At 40.0% G+C, this 21,506-nt stretch overlaps 2 protein-coding genes across 5 annotated transcripts in view; both read left to right on the forward strand.

Annotated features, from left to right (window-relative positions):
- nf1a (neurofibromin 1a) overlaps positions 1-3,589 on the forward strand; it is a 55,930-nt gene extending 52,341 nt beyond the window's left edge. For 2 of the 3 annotated variants that reach the window (XM_058413119.1, XM_058413117.1), the window contains one exon: positions 1,447-3,589. In XM_058413119.1, coding sequence (XP_058269102.1) covers positions 1,447-1,589 — 143 coding nt within the window. In that variant the 3' untranslated portion in view covers positions 1,590-3,589. The remainder of the gene's footprint in view (positions 1-1,446) is intronic. The other variant, XM_058413118.1, reaches the window with a different exon arrangement.
- Positions 3,590-6,140: 2,551 nt separating this feature from the next.
- Positions 6,141-21,506, forward strand: akap1b (A kinase (PRKA) anchor protein 1b). 2 transcript variants are annotated; one of them, XM_058413894.1, is made up of 11 exons: positions 6,141-6,301; positions 10,301-11,946; positions 14,659-14,780; positions 15,451-15,577; positions 15,673-15,800; positions 17,157-17,334; positions 17,416-17,566; positions 17,652-17,719; positions 17,817-17,890; positions 17,988-18,053; positions 18,944-21,506. In XM_058413894.1, exons 2-11 carry the CDS (start codon positions 10,326-10,328, stop codon positions 19,004-19,006), a joined length of 2,598 nt encoding a protein of 865 aa, XP_058269877.1. In that variant the 5' UTR covers positions 6,141-6,301; positions 10,301-10,325; the 3' UTR covers positions 19,007-21,506. The 2 variants fall into 2 exon arrangements, with proteins under 2 accessions (XP_058269877.1, XP_058269878.1); XM_058413895.1 differs by lacking the exon at positions 6,141-6,301 and adding an exon at positions 6,627-7,396.

Raw genomic sequence — 21,506 nt, forward strand, 5'->3', positions numbered from 1 at the left:
GGTATACGGACAAAAGTCAATAATAGAATAGAAATTTAATTCAAAAATAGAACTGAATTTAGATTTGAATATACAGTGAGTCAGAATAGAAAACGTTTGATTATTTTATATAATCTCAGTCAGTAGAAAACAGAACAAAACTTTAGATTACTCCTTCATTTACCTAAAATAGCAGTTTTATTCACTGAAGTGTGTTTCTCAGGGCATAAAATATCATGTTTGGTTTATTTAGGCAACCAGCCTCAACACATTTTAATTACTAAAACTCCTGTGTGCTTATTTATCATTTACTGTCCTTTTTATTTTTCATGTTACCTGTTTCAGGATTTCAGCATTCCTTGACATTTATCCATTTCCTTGCAACTTTTACTTATCATCTTACCACTTAAATATATGACAATAAGGAAAATCACCTTTTTTTTTTTGCCAAACCTGTCTTGATTCGAATGGATTCCTGCAAGCAATCCAGTTTTGTCAATAAGATCAACATTTTATTAAAAAAAAAAAAAAACTCGAGCAATATAATTTTAGATACTGGTCGTAAAGTCAATCAGTCAAAAACATATTACCTGAAAATAATGAATAATGTAAGAAATGATCTGTGTCGCTTTATTTAAACTCGTGTAACTTAAATTACATTGTAAACGTCTCTGTGAAGACATGTTTATCTCAAAGAAAGTATTCTAAAACATTGTTATATCGTCTCAGTGTCTTATATTTACTTATCCACAATAATCATCCATCTTGAGTATCTATGCGCAATTATTTTTGTTAAACCTTTCCAGCAGTCAGGTGAAATCCCAAATGACATCCTATTAATACACATGCTCTCTGCATAGGGAATAACATAATGGGATTCTTGGGGCTATCGCTAGCACGCTACCATTTGGGATTCAACACTAAACACCTTTCTATTGGTCTGGAAAACCTGGTAGATGTTCAGCAAAACAAACAGCTGTAACAAAAAAAATGCATCTGCCATATATTTTGACATCTCTGTTTTAAGTATGTATAAATATAGAGTATTTTACCATACCATTGATTTAGGTGACTTTTTGACCTAGCCTTGGCATTCTGCCTGCAAGGATCACTTTGGATAAGGAGGCAGTTTAACAGACACAGTTGTAAATGCAGTCAGACTGCCTGAAGAGGTCTAAGCCCTAGCTAGCTAGGTGGCATTTCCTCACACATTGAATATATATTGCACAGACTTGTTGGACAGTTACAAGCCATAACACAAGGCCTTACTAGAACCTCTACATGAAATGCATTCAAAAGAAAAGCACTTCAACTTTTTCTGAGCTATATATAGTAGAAAATGTCACCTAGGTAATCACACAATCGTAGAAAGGTCTAAATGATTTTTGATCTAAAGTGATGGTGCATGTGCTGTTTGTGGGTTTTGAAGGCCCACTTTTGTTTTGACGCAATGTCTCTCTCCTGCAGGTATTGATAAGGAGAACGTGGAGCTGTCGCCCACCTCCAGCCTGTGCAGCAGCGGCAGAGCGCGCCACGGTTCAGCCAGCCAGGTGCAGAAACAGAGAAGCACTGGCAGTTTCAAACGCACCAGCATCAAGAAGATCGTCTGAGCGCGCTCTGAGACCTGACTTGGCATTCAGGAGGCTGCATTAACCATCCTTCATAAACTGTTTCCGTTCCACGTTCTCCAGTCTAAGATGGTTCCTGCATATGAGAATTGCTTTAGTTCGACCTTAGTTTGGTGTGGAAGCCAGAAGACTAGTGTTTACCTGTGCCGGGATGTTTGCATGAGCGGAGTGTGATCTCAGCACTAATGTTTAGAATCAATCAAGATGCTTTTACGGGCGCATGAAGAGAAGTTTGTAAACCTTGCAGTTCATATCCTTTTCCACCCCACTGACTTTTCAGCTTCCGCTCTGAAAGTCGGGGGAACAAGAAGGAACCCACATGGTTATTAAGACAGTGTCTGCGAATGTAATCTTTAGTATCAGCAGAAGATTATACAGACTGTAGAACAAGGCACCAGCTTGCTCTAAAACGTTCAGAGAATTCGGGGCAAAACATCTGAAGGTCTGTAATGGTGGGTGAAGTCTGAAAAGACTATAAAATCAGTGGCAGACTTAAATAACCACTACAACACCTGACCAATCTGACTGTGGAGAACAAAGGCCTCAAAGTCAGGATTTACCTGGGTCCATTTATCCTGGATGATTGAATCCGTAGGTCCTCAGAGACCCTGTTATCAACAAGCTTGAAATCCAGACTGCGATCGGACGTCATCCTGATGCCGAGCAGATGTATATATGGAAACGATGTGTATGATGATGACAACGATGCTCACACATTTTGGGTTGTTGTTTTTGTCCATTGTGTGCCTTTGTCAGGTCTACCAGCTGTGTATACTTTGTAAGATAAGCTGAAGAAGGGGAAAAACAGGTACTAATTATTGAGAAATGTTCTTCATGTTATACATACGTCCATACATCGCTGCACTGTAAAACAAAAAAAAAAAAAAAAATCATATCTTTAAATATATAGGTATCATTACTTGCTGCATTTACTGTACATATTTATTCTGTGAAGTTAGCTAACTCAAAATCAGTGAAGGTATCCCTTATAATCACTGATGTCTTTATAACCATCTGTCATTCAAATAATAATATTGATAAGAACAATAATATCGACGAGTGCTATATGGCTAAATTCCCATTATACTGAGCATAGCAAAATGACATTTGGAAGCTAAAGTAATTTCAAATGACTTCTCAAATATATAGTGTCCGTATCTCTTAAATGTTTGTGTGATTGAAGGGCAAAAGACAGAAAGGGATGGAGTATGTGCTCTGCTGTTGGTACCCCTTCAGTCAGAAGGCATTTAGCAAAGCAGTCCAGAGGTCCCTGGACACTGCAAGCGAGTCATGGTGACACAGATTGCAGTAAGGAGAGTAGGACATGTTTTCCTTCATGACTGGTGAACATGTCTTATAACATTCATATGGCCTGTGTTCTTTTACATGTTCCATGCCATCATATGAAAGGCTCTCATCTATATGTACATACATGTGTGTTGTCCCTGCATTAGGACATTTTCACCTACAAATACCACTACAGTGGAGACTCCAAAATGCATTAAATGAAAAGGTCAAGGCCCGAGGAGGTTTGCTGATTATGTGCAATATTCTCTAAGATATTCCTACAGCCCTGTCCCTCTTTTTTTTTCTTTTTTTAAAGAGGAAACGGTTAAAATTATTTTGTCAATTTACCGTGGTATTTTTTTTTTTTCCTTTTCTTTTTGTCTTGACTGTTTTAAAGGGAAATTTAACACTAAAAAGGGCAACTACCAAATGCATTACCCAGTTCTTGTTTAAGAAAACCAAAGTTTTTTTTTTTTCTTTTTTTCTTTTTTTTCTTCTTCTTCATTAAGATCCAGTGGTAAGTTTATTTAACCACTATACCTGTTTTCAACCACTCAACCTTGAACAAATGGCTTTAAACAATTTACTCCGGTCATGTGAGTGTTGTTCATTATTAATAACAGAGGCTCATGCTTTGCTTTTTGTATCGGGACCAAACCTGTCTTGCAGTTATTTTCATCATTTTTTTTTTTTTTTTTTAATCTTTCTGTTCTGATTGTCTATACCTTATAACTACAGTATTTTATACTTCTCATATGTTATACCAGTGTCTATATAAAGCTGCAGTCATTTTAAAGTCTTTACAGTATTAGTCTTCTCATTTGGTGATTCTACAGCATTATCCTGTTTCTCTCACTTGTTGAAAAATTGGTAAAAAATAAATCAGTTGCAGGGTCACTTTTATTACATTACAACAAGCCTGTTCTACACAGAGGACTGAGGTAGATAAGGATGAGTCTGTTTAACCCTGTGATATTCCCTCTCTGTCCCTCAAGTTCATTATAATCCCAGATTGGACAGAGTTAAACCGAATCATACAAGTTCTCAGGATCTGCAGGAGTCTAATATCTAAAGCTATAGATGCAGGCATGATGATTTTCGGCCTGCACATCAGTTAGTTGGTAGCATGCTTGCCCTTAACTTGTGTATGAACTATGATGTTAGCAAAGTCTTTCTCATTTCCATCCCAATTTATGGCTAAAGAACTACATTGAAAATCAGTAACAATGTGTAGTTTATAATGCAAAACTGTGTTGGTCTGAAGCATTTACCATGTTTTAAATTGCACCAAATCATCTGTAAACAGCACATTAGTCATCTGTAAATATTTTTGTGTAAAATTGGAAGTTATATGATTGTAAATAACATTGTATTGCTTTTTTTGTAAAGCAGTTAGTTGCTGTACATGTATAACATGGCAATTTAATTATACCTGTGTTCATAATAAAAGTTGTCCACTACCCTGTCACAGTGATATCAAGTCAGTGTATTACGTGGTTTTTCTTTTTCTTTTGCCGGTTTGCATTTTCGGTATAATTTGAAAGAATTGACCGTCTACTCAAGTCGGTTATACCAAGATTACGAGAGAGTTTCTCTAAAAGAACAGTTTGGTGAATTTATTTATTCATTCATCTTTGTCATGTCAGTATATTAATAATCTAGGAGATCTTTATTTTAGAATACAAGTCTTTAGAAATTGCAGATGTAAGGAATGTATACAGACCGAATATGTTTACCCATCAAGTGAATCTTAGTGCACATATTTAAGCATTAATCTGTCACAACACCTCCGTCTGTATTTCCAGATTTTCTTATTGCATTCTCAGAAGTCTATAGTAGTTTTTGAAGTGTGTTTAACCTTTATAAAAATCAATACGTTCCCCCTTTCCATACTTTTCATAGAAAATGTTAGTTCTCTTTTCTGTGCTGTTTGAATCCTCAGGTAAGGTCAGCAAACTCAAAAGACAAATTTTGCACCCTCGGGGTTGGGGGTTCAGTTCATACTTCCACCCTGTGTGTGGAGTTTGCGTGTTTTCTGCATGCTTTGGGGTTTCCTCTGGGTACTCCGGTTTCTTCCCCAGTCCAGAGACATGGATTGTTGGATGATGTGCATCTCTAAATAGTCTGTAGTGTGTGAATGGGTGTGTGCTCCCTGTGATTGGTTGATCCTCCATTCTGGGTGTCCCACTCCTTGTCTCCTGGGATCCTGTGAAGGATGTTGTACAGAAAACTTGAGTGGTACTGTCAGCTGAAAATGAAAGAATTTTATGTTTTTAAATCTATTGATATATTCCTTATGTATTATTTACTACTACTACTAATGATGATAATAATAATAATAATAACTGTAACAGGACAACACAATGGTGTAATGGCTCATGTTTCTCACCTCACATTTCCAAGTTCCATGTTTTGATTTGGTTCTCTGCGTTTCTCCCACTTTCCAGAAACATATCAGTAGATAGACTGGTGACTGTCTATTGTCCAGCATTGTGTGTGTGTGTGTGTGTGTGTGTGATGAACTGGCCTCTCATTCCTCCTTTTGTTCCTGAGAAAAGCTCCAGATCCACTGTCAAGCTGACTAGAATAAAGTCGTCGTCTTCGTTCGGCTTTTCCCTTCAGGGGTCACCACAGCGAATCATCTCTCTCCACCTATCCCCATCTTTTGCATCCTCAACACTTGCACCCACTAGCTTCATATCCTCATTTATTACATCCATATACCTCCTCTTTGGCCTTCCTCTTTGCCTCCTTCCTGACAGCTCCATGTCCAACATTCTCCTAATAATATAGTCACTCTCCCTCCTCTGAACATGTCCAAACCATCTTAATCTGGCCTCTCCCTAACATTGTCCCCCAAATGTCCAACATGAGCCGTCCCTCTGATGTACTCGTTCCTAATCCTGTCCAACCGTGTCCCTCCCAAAGAGAACCTCAACATCTTCATCTCTGCTACCTCCAGCTCTGACTCCTGTCTCTGTCTCAGTGACACTGCCTCTAAACCATACAGCATGACCGGTCTCACCACTGTCTTGTACATCTTCCCCTTGATTGTCTAGAATAAAGTGATTCTCTAAAGATGAATGAATAAATACTACTCTTTCTAATCATCATTATTAACACCGTTATCATCACCATCATCATCGTGATAGCAGCCTTGACGTTAAACAAAGTTACGCGAGATCTTACCGCGTCGCTTAAAGCGCGGTTATCGCGAGATTTGAACAGCTGATCCGGCTCTGTTTAGCGTGCTGTCGGTGGTTCAACACGTGGGGAGGAGAGAAAGAGACAGACACTGAGCAGGGACGCGTTTGTGGATGGTGTTGGCTCCGGAGGACCGGATTAGTAACTGAGTTTTATCACGGCTGTGCGGTTCACAGTGGCGGTGGGAAGGACATACAAACACGGTGAGATTGTGTGGAGCGCCGGTGCAGCACCGAGAGGCCGGTCTGTGTGTTCGTTAACTGGGGAATGGATTGTTAGCTGGTCTGCTTAGCTAGCCACCAAGCTAGCTAGTTTCTTATAGTGTCTTAGTGTTGCCCTCTATTTAGCTAGCGGTGCGGCTATTGTGGCATTTTCTTTCTTTCTTTCTTTCTTTCTTCATGCCCGCTATTTTACACTTATGCAGCATTTATAATAATGTAACAATACCATGCCGTTAATAAGCTAAATGTGCACTCTTACATAATTAAGTATAGCTTTCTGAAAGGACTTTATCTGAGTCTTTATTATTATTTTTTTTGTCTTACAATTTCTTAAATGCTTCCACATTCAGATAACACGCTAGCTAGTAATAGACTTAATATTAATGATAATAATGATATAGCATAGCTAGCTTGCGTAGATCGGTGATGTTTAGGAACAGCCACTGATTTTGGGGAAAATTCTAGCATTAAACTTGAGAGCATGATGCTATCAAGGTCCACAGCGCGTGCTTCAGTTCAGAAAGACACGCCGCTGCGCCTGTGAACTCTGCACGATCACATCAAACCTTTTGTAATGCTGCAAATCTCAACGGTCTTCTAATAAGTCGCATTTCACCACAGACATGGTGGATTTATCTGAAGGGTTAGGTGTTTGTCAGCTCTTAACAGGACACCACAAATCCTAGCCAGTATGTTTGGTGTGATAATAGTTGAAAGTCAGGACACTTGGGTTAGTTAGTAGTGGACAGGTGCCCGCTTGCATGCTGTTCACTCGCGCTGTGCCTTGGCCTACTCGACGCCACTGTATTCAACATGCACTAGGTCAAATTCAGCTAGCTTATCCTCGCGGCTTATTCATCTCTGCACCTTATATCAGTTAAACCGCGGGTTTTGTGCCTGCTATACAGTGCAATTTTTTGTATTTTTTTTCGGCAGCAAAATTTCGCTTTCATGATCTTACAGTAATGAATAATATTGGTGTTAGCATTAGACGGCTAGTCCGTTAGCGCGCATGGAGTCCCAGTACGCTACACCATGCGCCACATGCATGGCATAATTTTGCACAGCGCACTTCTGGTGAGTTTCACACACCTCTTTCTACTGCTTTTATCATTGCATTATCTTAAAAGGGTTTAGAAATATATTTTCGTGCTTTTAAAAAATAAACATTGGACATTGGAAAGCAACGAGATGATAAAAACGAGTGAATTTGTGCCCCAGCCGCTAGTGTTTGGGTCCGCATATTAACATTACCTCACACTGAGCATGATAATCTCAGTGCAGACCACACAGCTAATAAGCAGCTTAAAACGTCACTACTAGGCGAAATGGCAGCGTTATTACGTGTTATAGGCATACAGTGACCCTAGTGGTACTTGTTATCTCCCCCAAGGTCGTACGTTGGCGTGGCGCGGTGCCTGACTCGGTGTGTGCAGGCCGCCATAGAGCCAAACCGGGCTCCATGTTCCCCTCTGCCTTTGCGTTTATTTAACCTCGGCCAAGGTGAACCGAGCTCCAGCTGCCAAAATGCCAATAGATATTTTACAGTAAGCGCGTGTACGTGCTCGTGTGCGCGCATCCTGACAATTATAACTTCTATACTTCATGCCCTATACATTCTTTTATTTATTTATTTATTTATTTATTTATTTATTTATTTATTTATTTATTTATTCACCCCCGCCCCCCCAGCATTTCTACCGAGAACTTGACCTGTCACCTTTATCTAAATATTTTGCCTTGATATTACCGATTTAGAAATATTACATTTTCATATTACATATTACATTTTTTTTTACATATTACAATGCCCATTTTCTCTGAATCCTGTGAGATTTTATTTTATTTATTTATTCTTATTGCAGAAACACTTGTAGAGTGAACACAAAACCCACCCCAAGGCTCTTTAACAAAACATTGTGAAGGTCCGGTTATGTAAAATGTCTTACTTACAAAGGTCCACATAAGCAGTTTAACATATTTACAATTAGTAAACATAAACAATTAGTTTATGGCTATAAAACCGTTCAAAGCTGTCATTTTGTTTCATAGTGGCACTTCACCTTACTGTCTCTTCACCTGACCTCTGAACTTTTTTTTCTTTAACTTTGTCATGATGATGATGAGCATTGTCTTCATTGACTTCTTAAAACAAGCCATATCATCACTTCTCTAATCAGACCAGAGAGAGTTCTTACAAACGTATAGATTTTTCGGTGTATTTTATTTACACTGTGAACCGACAAGGTTCAAGTTTCCTTTGCAACCGGTACATTTTCTGTAGTCGCGCTGGGCCACTGAAATACTTTGCCGGGTTTGCAACATCAGGACTGTAGTCCACCAGTTGATGACCCCTGACCTCCAGTACATTTAAGTAATTAGATTCTGTTTCAGTGAGTCCATTCTCATTGATTGGGTAATAGTTGCTTTAGTATTGATCCTGACACATTTTTATAGACAGATGTGAAACTAAATGGGACAATAGTTAGAATGACCTGCTCAGACAGATGATTGCCTGGCTTTAATCCCCACACACCCAGTGCTGCCCTCGCATCACCAATGTGTAAATGGCTGTATGCAAAATTCAGCAGATGACCCAGTGACTCAACCCTGATCTGTTTGAAAGCTGTCAGTCAAGTTGTTTGAGCACACACTTTCTGTCCTCAGTACTTGTTGAAGTTGATCTTCATGAATTAGTTTCCTAAACACCCTGGATTGATTGATCGAAATGTCCTTGGGTGTCATCTAAAGTGGTGACGACCCATCACTGCTCTCTCATAGCTACATCAATCATAACAAACATGAAGATAAGCTCAGTAATGTCATGTTTGACCACTGAAGAGAGAGAGAGAATTTTTAAGAGGTTTCTAAGTTGTTGTGAATTTAAGGGTTGTTTTGGATCTGCCTCACTTACGGCTGGTAACAGTATTTGTCTCGGTTTCAAGAGGTCCTTCATTAACCCTGAGGATTATGATGATTCCAGTGACACCAGTTGGAGCTTGATGAAAAATCAGTTTGGTTAGTTTGTTTTACACTTTGTCGTCTGTTTTAGCACTCATGCTGGTACGACACATGGCATGTGTCCTTCCTCGTGCCATGGGATTAACACATCCCATTTCAGCAAATCTGTTTGGGGGTCACAGTCCAAGTTTATAATATTATAAACACTGTGTCCCTTTATGTAGTGCCGTGTCTCCGGAAGCCATAGAGAGAGGAGACGCATTGCCCCCTGTAATGCATTCCTTTCTGTTCACAGCCTGGGCTTCTCTGGCTCAGTTAAGGAAAGGCATGTCTGGGTATCCTTTTTTAACATGGACTGACTGCTGGCCAGAAAGCAAAGCATGGAGTCCAGTCTGTTGTTTGGGCCTGTTAGTACTAGTGGATACACAAAATCTTCCTGGTCAGGGTAGCCATGAAGGCTGGGATTACATTTTGATGCTTTTCTGAACATTTTTACAGGACAATATTTTGTTATTAAAATGTCGATTGGCCTCACTCACACAGACTATTTTTTAGGTATTTTGCATATGGTGTGATTAGCTAGTGTTTCCACAGAGCGTCATATCAGCTTTTCACAATAATCAGCAGTTCTGTCATATCTTCAACTGATGTCCTCTTATACTAGCAGTCTCCACAATTTATTTTATAGACTTATAATTTTGATTTAACAAGCTTTCTTTCAGTTCATTCATTAGCATTCAATTAGGAAAACATGCAGATAAATCCATGTACATATCCACGTAACTTAATCATGAGTGTAATTTATTTTCATAATTATTCTCATAATTTATCATAATTCATTCTCTTATGGTAGGACCGGGTGTAGTAGCTGTAGAAATTAGTTCGAAAACACTTTATAATCAATTTCCTGAAGGTTGACACGTTTTTTAATGACACCATATTAAGGATTACTGCTATGCTAATTTATTTATACTGCGGCCTGCTAAGCTCTGACTCAAGTGTTTCTTCTTCTGTTCACAGGAGCAGTACTTAGGATCCACAGGAGATGCCACTCAGGTTTCGGTCCTTTGTCCCGTATACACTTCCTGGAGTGCTTGCACTCATAGGCTGGTGGTGGTACATTTCTCGCAAGAAAGCACGGATCACAAGCCATGACAGCGAGAAGGAACCAGTCGCGGGCTTGCTGGCTTCACCTGGTAAGGGCACCAATGGAATGGTGGAGACAGCACACGGCAGACCGTGCTTAGACAAAGTCAATGCCAAAGAACCGGCGTCTGCTGAGCCGGAGGTTGTAGCACGGATTCACACACTACCAACAAGCAGCTCAATAGAAGAAGCAGTCAGCTCTCAAGTGGTAGTGGAAAAGCTGGGCACTCCTCCTCCTCCTCCTTGCAGCATTGCAGCTACAGACTCCCAACAGAGCAGCTTTGAAGTGGTCAGGAAAAAGTCCCCCGTCTTAGCGTCGACGCCGTTTAGTCTTGTTGAGGAGAGTTCTCCACATGAGATACAAGAAGCAGTTGTTCTAAGCATGGAGTCAAACCAATTGCCTGCTGAAGCAGAGTTGGACACTTCTGGCTCACTCGAGCAGTCTTGGGATCAAACACTTGACAAACAGGAGACTGATACTAAGGAAATGACACCACTTATATGTCAGGCTGTGGAGTTGTCCAAAGCTGAGCGCCCAGAGCCTGAAGGAGAGGTGGCTGATGATGTACTGGCTGTTCCTTTTGCTGAGAACATCCAAGCAGACTTGGCAAAAGACGGTCTATCCTCCACCAAAGACGACTTGGCTGCCTCCTCGCCAACACCTGGGGATCAATACACTCAAGCTTCCTCACAGTCACTCTGTCTTGACAGTCCCATACTTCCTGCCTCATTTCCAATTTCCACCAGTTCACCGGTCTTAAACGATTTTGTACAAGTCCAGAACCACGAGAACGGAGACCTGAGCCGTCCAGTCGAGAGCAGCGACAGCACAGAGGAGCTTCAGCTCCTTGCAGCCGGTCTCATCACTGAAGTCATTTCAGCAGCTGCTCAAGAGGTCATGGCAGTCAGTAGCTCCACCTCTCAGCTCGGCGAGGATCCAGAGGTCGCTTGCAGCATCGCGACTACTTTAAATGGAAAGGAAATCGTCAGGGAAGAAGACGAGTCCACGTCTCAGGTGGGTTCCTCTTCTGAAGGCTACAAAGATCACGTAGAGCAGCATGCAGCACAGATTGCTAAGGAAGTCATCAACGGTTGCCTCACTCCCTCTGATTGGGAGAAGTCCGAGACGCAGGACAATTTTGTTCTCAGTGACCATCAGGGACAGTTAGAATCGACTCGGATCCTGCCCAAGGCTCAGGCCAAAGAGGAGGCTGTGATGGGAACGGAGGATTCTGGGTGTAGCACTTGCCAGTCAGAGGATGGTATCAGCAACGAGGACCTTGTCATCAGCACAGATTTATCATCAGCAGTGCATGACAGCAAAGAGGACCTTATTCAGATTTCAGGGATCACGACTTCAGAGGAAAAAGGTGACAATCATCAGGAAAGCTCTGATTCAGCGGTTCCGGAGGAGCCTGCGCTGAGCGCGGAGCATGCATCAACTTCCTGTGTGCTAGCACAGGTGAATGGGGAAGCTCTCAGGAACGGAACCAGTGAAGCGGAGGCTGATCAGTCCGGAGGCGAGTGCCATTATTTCTGATATGTAGAGCGTACTGGATGACTTTCCTAATAACTGATTAGCAAAAAACCTCATGCAATGCAGAAGGAAGTATATAGAATACATGCATTTTAATAATGTTTTTTAATCTTTATGTTTATTGCCCACACAAGTTAGTTAACTGTGTTATCATTAGTTATCGTTTTATCGTTAGTTAACTGTTCTATCATTAGAATAATGTCTGCTTCTTCCGCATCCTTTGGTTTCCTCCCACCTCATAAAACCCCAGTAGGTGGATTGGTGACGGTACATTTGCCCTTAGGTGTGAATGAATGTGGGCCTGACACTGACGTGTCTTCACACCATCGCCCCTGAATCTTTGGGATTCTCCAGACTCACCTAAAGCATTAATGAAGGAGTCTTCACTAGGATGTAAGCGTGTTGAATGGTTTGAAGGAAACACCTGTTGGTCTGAGCATTTGGTATGATTTATTGTGGTGGTGTGATGTTTCAGCTGCTTTGGCTGCTGAAACACCTTTTGTCTTCCCTGTAGTCTCTTCTCATCGATAGGATATCTTGCATTAGCATGATTATAGTGCCAAGCTTGAAAGTATGCTGCATGGTTTTAATCTGTACCTAGCCTAAAGGCTTTCTGTTTTTTCATTATACAGTATAGGAAGAGATGATAAATCTGTGATCCCACATCGCTGCTGTTTCCATTAAAAAGGACTGTAGCTAAGAACCTGTGCTGAAGTCTGGTATCCTTTGTGCCCAGGTACCAGGTGTGCCCGAAAGTGTGAAGGTGGACTGAGATGGAGTTTTGGTTTGGGGATCAAATGTTTTTCTTCAGCATTGGCTTTGTTTTTTGGCATCCTCAACATCATTACTCTAAACTTGGCTTTGTTCCGTGTTTTCAGACGGAGCTCTATTCAATAGACAAGTGATAGCATTTCAGTGTGTAGGCTCCCTTTTTAAAATTTTATTATGCAAGACTGTCGTTTTTCACTCACTAGTCCTCCACTCCTCCTCCATGAGTGTTATTCATTTGGCGACAGGTTCTGGATTCATATTAGTGCCATACCATCAACCATGCTTATGGTCACGTTTGCAGTGCGCACATGTCAACAGCGTCCATATTGTTACTCGCATGGATGGTTGGTAACCTGAGTTTTGCCTGTATTTGTTGCACTTTGTGCTGGAGAACGTATACAAAAATGGAATACAAAAAAAAGTTAGTAATTGTGAAAGATTGATATTGGTATAGGTTTATCTCAAAAGTATTTGAATGTATCTGACTGCATGTGATACAGAATCTAAAAATAAATGTTTCTCCTCTCAAAACATCTTTTAAAGAGGAATTTTGCTTTCATCAACAGGTTTCATGGAGTATTTCATGAAAAGGATAACACAAACATGGTCTTAATATGCATCATCTCAGTTCATCATATCTAATCTTAAATGAAAGTTCACATATTGTACATTAAGAAAAATTGGGACTTGTGTGTCCTGGAAGCTGTTTTCTGTTTCAGCTTTTAATTTATTAAAGTGGTGTCTGTTAAAACACTTCTCTGAGCTATTAACTTTTTTCAGCACTCCATTTCCTCGTATTTAAACACGTGCGGAGTGAAAAACAAAGACGTGAGAGAAGCGACACGGCTCGTCGTAAAACAAACACTTTGTGCTTGCAGGTTCTGTCGGGGTCACAAGCACAACAGGATTTATAAAGTCACGATGAGCTTTGATGAGTTAATGGATTTGCTTGTTTTCTGTCTGAGCTGTGAATATTATGAAAAAGCTTTCTGTAGGTGTCGGTCACTTATTTATGCTCATGCAGAAAAGTGCAGGACCGGAAAAAGAGTCTGGTGTCCGTTGTGGTAACTCATCACGTTGATGAAATGAGCTAATTTCATTTGTGTTCAGAGACAATTCATACACAAAGCTGTTAAAACGTTGTTTAGGGATATACAAAAAATTATACCGATATCACGGCTATCAGCAGAATCTGCTTTACTGAGCAGTAATCAAGCAGAAACTGCTTGACTAGATAAGCCTTAGTGTACGTGTTCATGAGTGCTTTTAGAAGAGTTTCAATGGAAAAGGCAGACATATCATTTGTACTACACTGTGTGTATGTTCTGTAGGCAGCAAAAACACTTTGTGCATTCCACTTTCTTTGCGTCATCCGTACAAAATGTCTATAAACAAATCTATGAAGGCATGAATTGATGAGCAACAGCACACTCGGTTATTTTAAGTAAGCGAGCCTCACCAGCTACAGTGCTGTTTACAGACCATCAGTAGACAAGTAGCTACAGATACCAGCTGACACTTTCTCACATCAGAGATTTAGCAGCTACATCCTCTGGAGCACCAGTGTGTGTGTGGAGATTCTGTGGAAAATATCTGCAGACAGCAACAACCTTTCTGACCCAGAGTCTGTCTTATCATTGTCAAGGGGTCTAACTTCTGGCACTGTAAAGATCAGGCTATGGATAAATGTATAACGCGGACATCAGCAGTAAACGTGTTATACAAATCATCCGCTTGTAGTTTCATGCAGAGGATGCCAGGTGAACTTTAGTTATTGATGTAAAAAATATTTTCTATGGGTTACGTGGGATCTTTTTTATTTAAAAAAAAAAAAAAAAAAAAATATGAAAGGTAAATGTCACTCATGACTCTCTTAGACTGTTAGACTTAATGTCCTGTTTTGCTCGTGTCTGTCTTGATGTAGGTTCGGATGTGAACAGTATGGATTCGGTAGACAGCTGCTCTGCTTTGGGGACAGGAAGTGGCAGCCAGGCCAGTCAAACACAGAGCTCTGAGCTGATTGTGTGGGAAATAGAGGTGCCAAAGGTGAGTTCCATGTTTAATTAAGTTCCAGTCTCTGAGTAGTAGTTGTAATTTTTTTTTTTTTTTTTTTTTCCAAGCACATAACCTATAATGGCAAGCATAGAGTCTAAGCATAATTGTAAAGCCCTCCCTTTTAGCCATGTTAAAAAGTTAGTTTGCTTGAACTCATGAACACCAGCTCCTGTGTAAGACACACACACAGCACCTGATCATGCAGGTCTCACAAGGCACATTTGCATAGACACTGGTGTAAATTCATATGGATACAAATACATACATGCATACCACAGAAGAAGCATTTATTTACCACATATGCATTGTTGCCCTGTGTGAAATGAATCTCACTTATTCCAGCTTGTTAGGAAGCTGTGGTCAGCACAGGGTCAGCTGCAGGAGCAGTATAGTGTTAAGGGAATTATACTGTTTTGCTTTAGAGCACAGCTTAGCGATGCTATGGCTTGAGCCCCCAACTTTCTGAACAGTTACTCTGAGCTCGAACTGTTGAGCCACTACTTTTTGTATCTGCGTATGAACTACAAGTGTGCATGTGACAAATAATCCTTAAATCTGGAACTAACTATGCCTGTAACAGTCTATTCAAGATATTTTGTCGTGTTTATTTGATCGGTAATGCTCACTTGGCTCTGATGTCCTTTTCATCTGTCATTTGCAGCATCTGGTTGGTCGATTAATTGGAAAACAAGGTCGGTATGTGAGCTTTCTGAAGCAGAGCTCTGGGGCAAAGATCTACATCTCAACTCTGCCTTACACTCAAGAGTTTCAGATCTGCCACATAGAGGGTGAGTGGTCCACTAGATGCTCCCATCAAGCTTGTTAGGTGTTCACTTGTGTTGAAATGTGCTGTGTGGTAATTACATGTATTATCGGTACTCAGGTGCCCAGCAGCAGGTAGATAAAGCATTGGCCTTGATTGGCAAGAAATTTAAAGACTTGGACCTGACCAACCTGTATGCTCCTCCATCGTTGCCTCTGTCATTGCCCTCCCTGCCCATGACTTCCTGGGTAAGATTCACTCTGGTTTGCTCTTTTCTTTAGTAATGTTGCCAGACAGGAATCCTTCTGCCTTTTGCTGGATTGACGGAATGTAAAAGTCACTCTAACCAGATATTTATTTCATTTCCACAAAACAGATACTTTCAAACTGGTTTAATCAGTGATTTAATGACATCTTGTACCACCAGGACGTACTGCAGTCTCATTAGCTACTTATACATACTACTAAACAGGAGACTGTCCAAAGGCTTTAAAGTGGAAGTATGGAAATAACCTCCCATTAACATGGTTAAAATCATCTTCCGTACTGATGCTACATATATAATTAACACTGACAAATAAATTAATGATGATGACTGTTATAGAACATGAGCGCAGGCTTCTGTCTCAGGTAGACAAAATACAGACTGCATCTATATGCATACATGTTCAGAGCACAAACGATAACAGTGGTATGGAAGACACAAGGATAAAAATACACCTTTTAGTTTATGTATTAAAGCACCTAGATACAATACACATTTTTATTTGAACAGCGATCCATAGAACACGTGTGTGGGTGGGGGTAGCTCATTTTCTTAATTGCAATAATAAGGTCTCCAAATCAATCACGAGCAATTGTTTCCACAGTAAGCTGTTAGTCTCTCAAACAGACACAAACATGTGGACCTCTCTGCTTTTCTCCACAACAAGGAGGCATATTTAACCACACTGTACCTATTGTTATATCTGTCTGTTATCGTAAAGGCTGAAAATATCTGATGGTCTTTCATTGATACCAGTAATACAGTGCATCACAGTGCATGGGTACAGGGTTACTGTACTTGAGCCGATTAAACGTATGGAATTAAAAACTGCCTATAGTTCAGCGACACTAGTTTTTTAAACATGATGCAGCTTCTGTAGCAGTTAATCTTTTACAGTTGATCCATCCACATGCATTCATGTAAATTATTTAGCTGAAGACAGACCGGAGACTAGCTACCTGGCTAGAAACATTAGGTCTGATTAGGAAACAGATGGCTTAGCTTGTCATATAGAGGAGTCGACGCTGAGAACAGAGCGTTTAAAGATGCATGGATGGAGCAGTATGAGTTTATTTTCCCTCTGTAACGAGCGTCTCCTTTGTTCCAAGGCATTAGTCAACAGTAGTAAAGTGAAGTGCCAATGTGAAAATAACCTCTTCAAATTATTTGTAGCTTAAATGAAACATGAATGGTTAAGAATAATAAGGTAATGTATATTGTGACTTTTCACTCGTGTTAGCTGCTTATCTGGATCTTTTGTAATCAGGGAATTTTATGAAACTGATCCTTCATCATTTTTTTTTTTTTAAATCAGTTTTTTTTTTCTTCCTTTTTAAAGCTCCTGCTTCCTAACGGTGTAACAGTGGAGGTGATAGTGGTGAACATCGTCTCAGCAGGCCACGTGTTCGTCCAGCAGCACACACACCCTACATACCATGCTCTGCGAAGTCTGGACCAGCAAATGTTCCTGTGTTACTCTCAGCCTGGCACTCCTGCCCTGCCTTCACCTGCTGAAAGTAAGAAACCCGGTCTGTCACAATCACGGGCCCAAACCGTGCATTTCTTCTCCACTAATCTGCATTTTGTCCGTTTGCCAGTTGGTGTGATTTGTGCGGCTCCTGCGGTGGAGGGAGCGTGGTGGCGAGCGCAGGTTATCTCCTTCTATAAGGAATCTAACGAAGTGGAAATCCGATACGTGGACTACGGCGGCTACGACCGAGTGAAGATTGATACTCTTCGTCAGATTAGGTTGCTGCTCCTTTTGCTTGGTGTTAAAGTATGACACCCAGGGTTTTTTAAGCTTTCCTCTTCATAAATAATTCGTTTCTTGCAGGTCTGACTTTGTGACGTTACCGTTCCAAGGGACAGAAGTGTTATTGGACAACATCGCTCCTCTTCCTGGTGTGTGTCTCACAATGGTTGCATAATTATTAGTTTTAGAAGTTGATTTTCCTCGTCGTCTATAACCCGCCTCATGCCCTCCTCTGATCCTCTGCAGGAGAGGAAAGCTTTTCAGCTGAAGCCAACTCTGCACTGGAAGAGATGACACAAGGGCTACCTTTGCTTGCACAGGCAAGTGCTGACCAACATGAGCTTCTGAACATTTTTTATAGTATAGTGTTTATTATTTATTTTTATTTTTTTTTAATGTATTTGTGTTTTGTTTTAGGTTACAAATTACGACAATAACACAGGCCTTCCGTTAGTACAGATGTGGAACATGGTTGGAGATGAGGTGAGTGTTCAGACTAGAGAATAGATCTTTATTCATTATTTGTGCTGTTAATCAGTATTTGTCGTGTTTTTCCTGGATTTAAGGAAGAGAGAATTTCCTTTGAAGTTTCTGGTTAGATTTTTAGTGTTAGAGTTACTATAATATAAGCTTCTGTAATGATAATAGTGACGGGTTTGGCTGAATTCAGGCATGGCAAACATGGGCTTTTATTTTAGGGGGTAGAACTCCTGGTTGTAGACAGTTTCGTTTGGTGAACTTTCACCTTCGATCAGCCTTTTAGTAAAGTTGTGTAAATGTTTGTCAACGCCTGATACAGCACACATTTTGTGATGCCCACAAACCATAAAAAGAACGCACACAGAGCCGGAAACAAGAAACCACTACTAAATGGAGAAAGGAAGGCAGACATGGAAGTTATTTTTATTCACTTGAGGATGGAAAAATCTACAGTGTACAATCCATTTTTTAATTTATTTTTTAATTATTATTATTTTATGTCTTGTCTGATATGCACAGAAGACAGTAACAAAGAAAAGTCTTTGCCTTCAGGAAAAAAAAATTTAATAAAAGGAGCACAGCTAAGAGAGATTCTTCAGAAATTCCAGCATTTTATGATTAATTTTTAGACGATTAAATTTCTTGTTTTAAATGTACCTATGAGTAAATCCATTCCTATTTAGCTGTTTTTGCGAACCAGTTAAAAAACAAGGGCAGGATTGAGGGATCTCACCAGTAAAAGTGCAGAGTAGAATGTGTTTGTTTATGCCATAGGCATGGATAATGCATGCGTTGATGCAGGCTATTTATATACATTTCAGTTTTCTCTGCCTGTAAGGATTTACATGTTAGCACCTGTTTTTGATATAATTTCTTCTTTCTCCTCTTTGCAGCTGGTTCTGCTGAATCGTACATTAGCAGAGCGAGGCTTAGCTACGTGGGTGGACAGTTTCTGATCCTTTGCCCCTCCTGTTCTTCTCTCACCCTCCATCCCCTCCTTCACTTTTTAGACCCTGCCTACCTGAAGTGCACATCACCGGCTAGCAGAAAATTACTCTTACATTTGTTTGTTTTTTATGGTTTTGCTTTCTACTCCCTTTCGAAATAAATTAATGTACTGTACTTGGGGACAACTAATAACAGAAAGGGAGACAGCCACGTTTTGATCAGAGAACATCTTGTAAAAGAAAACTGTAAGGAAAAAAAGAAAAATTCTTCAGTGGTGTAAATTTAAAGAAATCTAGTAAGTAATTCAAGTTGATTGTTTTCCGTCCAGCGAAGCTCCTTCAGCACAAATCAGACTGTGGATTTAAGAGCTGCAATTATGTATTTAAAAAAAAAAAGGTGTACATTAAAAATGTAATAATGGTGCAGTTTGTAAAGACTGTTGATGCTCGGGTTCACAACTTGTGCATACTTTTTGTAGCTCTGTCTCACTCGTTCACATTATTACTGGATTTATTTTTTAGTGGTTCACTATAGCAAGTTCCTATGAGGTCGAGGCCCAGTGTCCCAAACACCCGTGCACATTCAGTGTATAGAACAGGACTCGTCCATGTCACGAAGAAACGGTAGATCCACTACCACAGAGTCTTGTTCATCAATGTGGCCTTACAGAGGGAACCAAAATCCTGCTCTCCGCTGCGCACGGTCTGTGGGACATGTCCTACAAATTGCCTTCAGTGAGAACATCATATGCAGCTTATCTTTTGTTTTTGTTTTTTTTCCTGTTTGCTCTTATTATAAGAGTCCATTATTCAAGATTTTTTCATGTATCTCGAGGAATACACTAAAGCGATGGCCTGCGCTTCACTTGAACATGGCTTCACTACACGTTTATCCTGACCTGTGATCGAACTTCCACATCAGAGCACTGAGGTGTATCAGAGCTCAGGCTCCTGTTTTGGGTAGACAAACTGCATATAGTGTGCTGTCAGTTGTATGCATGCAGTCCTGTTCAGAGCACATCTTTGATCCACACGACACATCCCACAGTTCACTATCTAGCGTGGCTTTGCGTAAACACCGGAGGAGGTTTGCTCACTTGTTTGTAGTTTGCTCTGCCCACAGTCAGGTTCTTTACATCAAAACGGTCATCGTGGTCAATATCTAATGTCTGTAGTCCGGAATGTTTCGAATGTCCATCGTTTAATCAGTCTCATCACGCTGGCTGCTAGAATAAACATAACAATGGTTTGTTGCAAAACAAGAAAAGCTTTAAGAAGTCTCATTTAGTTTATTTTTTGTTTTCTTCCCCCTCCTTTAGTTGGCTTTGACTTGAGGAATGCTCTGTTGCCGTACCGGTATTTTGTTTAAAAATGAGTGTAAACCACTGGGGATTTTTATTATTATTATTTTTTATTATTATTATTATTATTATTTGTGTGCGCGTGTCATTCAGGGCTCACTCATCCAGTTTTCTGCTGCTATACCACTTCCATCCTAAGGTTGCCAATTCCTAAAATTTCACCAGCTGTTTTCATTTGGTCTGTTTGTTCATTTCTTCTTACATGAGCACTAATTTCCCTTTATGATTTGTGATTGTGTGTGCTGCTATAATGATTGATGAAGACTACATCTGTCTGGTTTCGGGCTAACGTCAAAACTTGAATTTTAGTTTTTCCCTTGAATTTTGTTTCTTGATCTAAAAAGATGATGATGATGATTTATTGTGTGAAACTGACAACCTTGTAAACCGTTATAGGATATGTTTCTATAGACTACAAAGGGAAGTGCACTATTCTGTAACCTCATTCTCTCTGAAATGCCATAGGATCTGTACTGTCTGTGGAATGGGTTTTGTTTTCTCTGTCTGGTGCTCAGGTTGTTGGGAGATTTGTCTGAAGCTGTTTAGGAAAAAACACCATGAACCACACCAGGCAGTTATGAACTTAAATGTACTTATAGAATGTAGTCTGTTAAGGTATTTCTGCACTGTACAGTCAAACATAAGGCAGCACAGCAAATTCAATGCAGGAACTTTTTTCCCCCCCTTTTTTTTTCTTTCTTTGTAATTCCCAGTAGATTTCTGACCATTTCTTCTGTTCAGTGCTCGAAGTTCATGGCCTTTTCTTTTCAAATACTTCCATTGCCATGCTCCATCACCCCTTCATACTTCACTTCGTCCATGTCTGTGTAAATAAAATTTCACTGTTCTTTTGTACAACACTAGGAAGAGTGTATCAAAACGAAGGGATCATGTATTTTTTGATTGTTTTTTCTTTTCTTCACCCCGATTACATATCCTGTTAATAGGACTGGTTTGAAGTGTTTTTTGCTTAGCTAGTTGATTAATTATTTGATTATTTGAGTGTAAAAGCAATCCTGCCCACAGCATAACCATGTACAGGTCAGTTTTTGCTAGACTCATGAAAAGGTTTGATTCTTGGTTGTACAGATCTAAATAAAAAAATATCTATATATATATAAAAAAGGAAATAAAATTATTAAAACATG

This window comes from Hemibagrus wyckioides, linkage group LG17, assembly GCF_019097595.1.
Source record: "Hemibagrus wyckioides isolate EC202008001 linkage group LG17, SWU_Hwy_1.0, whole genome shotgun sequence".
NCBI classification, from domain to species: Eukaryota; Metazoa; Chordata; class Actinopteri; order Siluriformes; family Bagridae; genus Hemibagrus; species Hemibagrus wyckioides.

What these genes read in the sequence shown, in the direction of transcription:
- akap1b (XM_058413894.1), top strand. Translation starts at nt 10,326, where the DNA reads ATGCCACTCAGGTTTCGGTCCTTTGTCCCGTATACACTTCCTGGAGTG. An exon ending in GGAGGCTGATCAGTCCGGAG is followed by an intron (nt 11,947 to 14,658) that starts GCGAGTGCCATT and finishes GTCTTGATGTAG; the next exon opens with GTTCGGATGTGAACAGTATG. An exon ending in CCTGCCTTCACCTGCTGAAA is followed by an intron (nt 17,335 to 17,415) that starts GTAAGAAACCCG and finishes TCCGTTTGCCAG; the next exon opens with TTGGTGTGATTTGTGCGGCT.